Below are 6886 nucleotides of genomic sequence, written 5' to 3'. Positions count from 1 at the left end.
TTTTCTCCCAGTGCAGCGCACGGGCATGTTTGCGTAGTATCATAAAATTGTTATTTTTGTGTTGCGCATAATACTGCATATTATTATCGTTAATATCCGTTAGAATTGTACATATAGCTGAGAACGAATATTCCTGGCTGTGAAATAAAATATTTTTCATCTATTTAAAAATAAAATATTAATCTGCTTGATAATTAAATATTCATGATTTTATTCATAAATGTTCTGGTATATTATAAAAATCAAATAATGAAAATAAAAATAAAAAGAACAAGAAGCACCAAAATAAAAAGGAAATATATTTAAAAAAACAATACACGATTTTTTTTTGGATAAATAGGACAGAAGAAAAAGTAAATCGTAAAATAAAAAAAAGAAGAAAAGAAGGACAAACCGCAGCTAGTGGCCTGACTGTGTTGCCTTGGGCTAGAAATCCGGCAAAAGCCCGATGACCTGCAGCTTAGCATTTAGCAGCCACAAGTGAGATAATTAAATCCGGCAAAAGCCTGAGAGTTTGCAGCATCAGAAGTAAAGTGACAGATTTGTCCCTAAATTCAAAAAACCCTTGTTTCCGTCCAAGCTCGTTTGCTCCTCTTATACTTTTGCTCTTTGATCGTCTGACCGTCACTTTAAAAACATCACAACGAATTCATAGTAACTTCAAAAAAATTCAAATAAGATATCAAAATGTTTGGCAAAAAACATCACCTATATCTGCATGTCATTTAAATTCACGACAAAAATGCTAGAAAGTCCACGTCTCAATTTGAGCTCATATGATGTCAGCATGAATAGTAAAATCCAAAAAAATTGAAAACATATTCAAAAAATTCTTAAATTTTTTAGTGGCAAACATTGATAAATGTTTTGAGTGATTGCAAAGTTTCATCAGGGAATGACATTTGTGAAAGCCGTGGCAAAAAAAAAACAAAATGAGCATTCCAAAGTGCTTTTGTTTCGGAGCATCAATTCTGTTTTTTCGCCACGACTTCCATGAATGTCATTCCTTGATGAAGCTTTGCAATCACTCAAAATATTCGTCAATGTTTGCCACTAAAAAAATTCAGAATTTTTTGAATCTGTTTTCACTTTTTTTCAAGTTTACTATTCATGTTGACATCATATGAGCTCAAATTGAGATGTGGACTACCCCGTACTTTTGTCATAATTTAAATGACATGCAGATATAAGTGATGTTTTTTTAACATTTTGGTATCTTATTTGAATTTTTCTGAGTTAGTACGGATTCCTTATGAAGTCTTCAAATTCAAAGTGACGGTTGTCAAAGGGCAAAAGCATAACAGGAGCAAACGAGCAAGCGAGCTTGGACAGAAACGAGGGATTTTTGAATTTAGGGGCAAATCAAACGGGTGTGACACAACTAGGGGCTCAAATGTAATTGTCCTTATTTCAAAGACTATAACAAACACTGTGCACTTGGAGATGCCAACTACATTTCTTCACATGCGTCAAAGGAACTCAGCTCCTCCTATTTTTTTTAAATGATGAAATTTTCAGTGTTAGGGCATCCTCCTTTCTGTGTCTCCGATGAAACAAATCAATATTTGCACACCCATAGGTCACAACAATATGGGACATTATTTAATAAAAACAACAGTGTTCGAACATAAAAGGTTAAAGGAAATTAAAAGAAAAATGCAAATTGAAGTTGAAAGGCTCCTCTTATTTCTCAAAATGGCAGGAGGAAGGGGTCTTAATTTGTCTTAGTGACCTCATGAATAGCGTTAGCCAAATAGGCGACATTTCCTGTTGTTACACCAGCCATGCTGAAGGAGGAAATATCAATAAAATCAGGTGTAAGTAATCCATGAAATGCAGAGAGATGTATTCAGAAATAAGAATCTGCTAAGCAATTACGAGTACCTTATCCTGCCATTACGAGTCATGTATATGTGGAACTCATTTGTCAAGCGATCAACTTGTTCAGGTGTCATCCCGCTGTAGCAAAACATGCCAATCTGTTTACGAAAGTAAAGCATTCTCTTTTATATTAGAGCTATTGACAACCGCCAATGGAATGGCATGGCAAAACTCTCAGCAATGCATATATGAAAGTATATAAAGTCACTTACAAAGCATAAAGTAAAATTTAGCTAAATTATTGTCAAAGTTTGTAGAATAGTAATACGACCGATGTTTGAACCCAGCAATTTGCAGCATCAAAACATCTTAGAAGGTTCAAAGTGAGTGATGTTCCCACCATAAAACAGAAAACCAATTTCAGTAAAAAAAAACATTCCTCCCTCCACAAGGCCTCCAGGTACCAGTTTTTATGGCAACTACCTTTTATGAACCAACAGTTAACATTCCATTCTAAGGAGTGTAACTTGCTTGTAATTTTAATTTTTTGAAACGGGGGCAAAAGACTTGCCACATTCCATTGATCAATTTAAGAGAGTTTAGGTACAAAGACCAAAGCAAAAACAAATGTCTCCTCGGCATGATCCTACCCGAATTTTGCACGGGTGCACAATCAAATTGCGGCCATACTCTTTTATGTTGTGGCCAAGATGTTGTACAGTATATTACCAGTTACACGTGGGCAGTGTAGCCCCAGCCCAAATTATAGTAAAAAAGATCTTGATGGGTAATTACCTGATTAGTAATATGTTCCCATGATAATGGTGAACCCAACTTTTCAAGACTCTCCTTGAGTGCTTGTCGCATACCAATAATGCGATCAGCCATACCCTGAGACAATAAACAAATGGTAAAATAATGTTCACAATCAAACCCATCAGTTTCCATGATTATCAAATGACTCAGGATTTTTTTTTACTTCAATGGTAGTCAGGACTTAGGAAGAAGGACGTTGTAGTTTACCTTGACCTCCTTCAGCCACAAGCTTTTCAGTGCTGGATCACCAAGGATAGTGGAAACAATTAGTGCGCCATGAAGGGGTGGGTTGCTGTACATAGGTCTGGCAATCTGTTGTAATTGGCTCTTCACAGCAACTGCTTGTATTTCATCGTCACAGAGAATACTGCAGAAAATGTTAAAATATAGGAGATCAGGCCACGGCCTAGGAAACATATGAAAAGTTTTAGCTTAGTAGTCTTTAGTGTCACAAACTTTGTTTCTCTGATTTTTTTTGCTTCAGTGAATAGAGCGGAAAATGTTCAGAGTACATTAAATGGATGCCTTGACAAGTAAAAAAAATGCTAATTTTGAAGGATAACCTTTACTCTTCAAGAGCATCTGCATGTAATGCTTAAGTCTACTTAAATAAAGCACTTGTAGGCTGTACACAGTGCTCACAAATAAACATACTGACATCCTCATTCAGTGGAAATTAATGGGAATCAATTTGACATAGAACACAAACACTAACAAGTAGCTGCAGAAAATAGAAATAAGAAAAGGTAGCCAGTACAATAGATATCGATACTTTAGTGAGAACAGGTATGGAAGATATATGATAGATTAACATAGGAAAAATGTGTACCTGAGGCATCCTGCTCTTTGGCCATAAAGTCCCATGTTCTTTGCATACGACTGTGCACATCCAATTTGATGTCCATCTTCAAGAAAGATTCTAATAGCCTTGGCATCTCTCTCTGGGTCACCACTGGCAAATCCTTGGTACGCCATGTCGAAAAATGGGAAATGGTTCTTCACCTGAAAAATACCAAGGCTATTAGAATACAGCTGCATGTCACTGGTGAAATAATATAAGGAGTGGCCATTCTCCAATTTGTTGCCATCTGTACCTTAAACTGGTGAGATATCTCTCTCCATTGTTCCTCAGAAGGATCAACCCCAGTGGGATTGTGAGCACACGCATGAAGCAAAAAGAAGGAACCCTCTGGAGCATTCTGCATGTGTAAAAAACACAATTCTGAATCAGTGACAGATAAGCTGTCAACAAGACAGAAATCCTCACAGAAAATGGGAGGTTTTCTGTGCCAAATCACAGCAAACTATAATTACTTGTGTAACAGTGTTACTGGAAGGATGAGTCGTGTTAGTTAACAAGAATTGACATCTAACTATACAGCACTTGTAAAAATGTTCATACCTTGATATCATCCATTAGGCCTGCAAAGTCCAGTCCTCTTGACTCTGGATGGTAGTAGGCAAATGTTCTTTGTGGTACCTGGGCATCCCTCCAAATGTTGTGATGGCTGAACAAGTTCATACAGTTAGCTATTGTCAGAGGTATTCGCAAAAAAATAAAAAACTATTGTCAGAGGATGCCAACTCGACGATGCTCGAAGAACATTTGAAATTTTGCTATATATATAAGTGCACTACGACTATGCTCAATTTGGTCTATGAATTGTTTTTGGTAACCTAATGGAAACTTGTAACCAAGAATTAGGTGTCAAGCCTCGGCACCCATGAATGTGAAAAGGTCAAATTAGAATGTATCCTAACTCACTTTGACCATGTAGGCGTAGGTATGTAGATCTGTGAATCCGGCAAGAAGCGTTTCTGGAAATCTGCAAAGAGGCGACATGCACCAGTCCCTGAAAGAGCCTGCACTGCCGCGATCCTCTTGTCCTTGATGAACTCAGAATCCTCCCCGTATGCCAGCTTCAGCGATTCCTCAATCATCTTCACGCTTCCTCCCATCGGAAGGTACTCCCTGTTTTACAAATTCCGCCAGGAAAAGAAAATAAGAAATTGAGAACTCGTGATAATCATGTACTAAAATTGCATTGCATGACTACTGAACTCCATTTTTGATTTTTTTTTGCATTCTTGTAAATTAGGAATATCGTGCTATTTTTAACTGCACAGCCGGGATTTAATAATCCTTTTTACAATTCCTCAAAAAAAAAATCCTTTTTACATGAAAACCCCTCTAAAAAAATCTGTGGACTCTCAAGGTGCACAAAAGTTAGACTGAAACTTCCAAATGCTGTATTAGACTCGGCTGGAAGTGCGCCATGATGCCATCAATAATTTCTTGATAGCGAAATCGACAAATGTGAGAAAAATTCACAGAGTAGAATTGGCATATCCGCACATGATCTATTATCACACGACTGCAGGGCAATGCAGGCAACATGCATAAAGCTAAGCTTTCATCCACGTCAATTCATCATCAATTGATTGCTCACTCCCCAGGACCAAGAAAACTGCACCCACAACCGCATTAAAGGAAAAGGAAGGGCCAAGAGAGACCAGAGGAAAGGCGGACAGCCAGATCTCACATGTTGGTGCTCCCGGCGATGCGCCGCTCCGCCTCGCGCACGCACTGGAGCACGACGGGCTTCCCGTCGTCGTCCCGATACGCACCCTGCGGCGCAGCAGGAAAAAGAAGTCATCAGCCCCTGCGATCGGCGCCCATTTTGATCGCGGCACCGCGAGAACAGGGCATGCGGGTGAAGAGGAGAGAGGGAGCGACACGTACGACGCCGACGTTCACTTTGTCCGGCGAGGGGTCGGCGAGGAAGGCCTCGCTGACGCCGAGGATGGGGTCCTTGGCGGCCGGCTCCACGTGGCCGAACCACGACGCCATGGACCTCGCCGCGGGCAGGAGCGGCCCGCACCTCCGCTGCCCGACCGCCGCGGCGGCGCGAGACATCGCCATGTCGCTGCTGCGCCCGGCGCGTGGCGAGGTTGCTGCAGCTGGAGGAGAGAGGAGATGGCAGGTGACTTGGGTCCTGGGGAAGCGGCACGGCACGGCGCTTTGCTGCGGCTGGCGTGTTGCGTGCCGCTATGTTGTTCGCTTCCAGGGCCTTGTGCTCTTCTAGAGGTGTGGGTGTGCCGGTACTTAAATGATGGGACGCGGCCGAACGTGGGACCTAGTTGTAAGTGTGGCCGTAGTTCGGTTGGCCGGAACTCTCGCGAAGCCGAATTTCCACACCTAGCTGCAACTCGCCGTATATAATAACTTCCAAAATGAGCAAAACACGTCATAATTCGGTATTGCAAAGTCATGCAGCCAAAGGATACAAGGTATTGAGAAAATTCGCAAAAACTGACCAAAAAATACACAACAAAGCAAGTCAAAAAACACTAAGAAAATCCTCAAAAGATGACAAAAAAAAATACACGACAAAACAAGTCAAAAAAGGCTAAAACACACGAATGTGCTAAACGCCTCCAGCGAACCGTCAACAAGAAGCACAATAGACATTGTCGTCATGCCCGAGGAATCATCACACTCAGGGACGGAGCCAGAAAATGGAGATAGGGGGGCAGCCGGGCAGGGGCTTGAACTAGAAGAGTCGATCACAATCATAGAAGAGACAATCATATAGGCATATAGTATAGCAAATATCGTGAGGTCCGCGGCTCTGCAATATGAATAAAATTTGCATATTTATTTATCTGACGGTATAATTTCTTCAGAATTGGTTACTAGTATCAATTGGTAGAAAATGTTCTCACGAAACTCTTTCTCTTCATGCCTGCAAACCCATAATTTGACAGACAATTTTTTCTGAACTTTTTTTATTGTTCTAGGTTTCTAGTTCTATGGTTTCTAAGGCACACGTCAAAATAAAGTGTAGACAGAAAGAGGGTTAGAAATCATGTTCACGTCATTTAACTTAGCATCATGTTCACATGACTGAGAGCTTGAACCAATTGGCATCAATTGACTGAGCTCTCTTCCTCTTCGTGTCTACAAACACATAATTGGACAGTACAAGAATTTCTAATTACAGTTTTAAATGTCTATATTTATACAATTACATTCTAAAACACAGACTAATCTAATGCTGAAAATAAACTGACCTTTCTTGATCGTCTGGTCGCTCATCCGTGTGTGTGTGTGCGGTCGGCCGGAATGTGTCTGCGGTCTTCTGATCGGCACGGCAGGGAGTCAGGCTGTCGGGGACAATCGGACGGAGGCCTTCCCTCCTCGGCGGACGGAGAGATTTGGTGGAGAGGATGAAGGATCTACTAGGCA

At 40.7% G+C, this 6886-nt stretch overlaps 1 protein-coding gene across 1 annotated transcript; it reads right to left on the bottom strand.

Moving 5' to 3' along the window:
• Positions 1–1540: 1540 nt before the first annotated feature.
• On the bottom strand, positions 1541–5720 carry LOC123160631 (aspartate aminotransferase, mitochondrial). Its single transcript, XM_044578455.1, has 10 exons — positions 5381–5720; positions 5181–5266; positions 4403–4609; positions 4040–4145; positions 3732–3836; positions 3467–3639; positions 2845–3004; positions 2617–2712; positions 1885–1979; positions 1541–1787 (listed from the first exon to the last, which is right to left on the bottom strand). Exons 1-10 carry the CDS (start codon positions 5558–5560, stop codon positions 1715–1717), a joined length of 1281 nt encoding a protein of 426 aa, XP_044434390.1. The 5' UTR covers positions 5561–5720; the 3' UTR covers positions 1541–1714.
• Positions 5721–6886: the final 1166 nt, after the last annotated feature.

Source organism: Triticum aestivum, chromosome 7B (genome assembly GCF_018294505.1).
Source record: "Triticum aestivum cultivar Chinese Spring chromosome 7B, IWGSC CS RefSeq v2.1, whole genome shotgun sequence".
NCBI classification, from domain to species: domain Eukaryota; kingdom Viridiplantae; phylum Streptophyta; class Magnoliopsida; order Poales; family Poaceae; genus Triticum; species Triticum aestivum.
The sequence above is the reverse complement of the archived record's forward strand: the minus strand, read 5'-3'. Positions and strand labels throughout refer to the sequence as shown.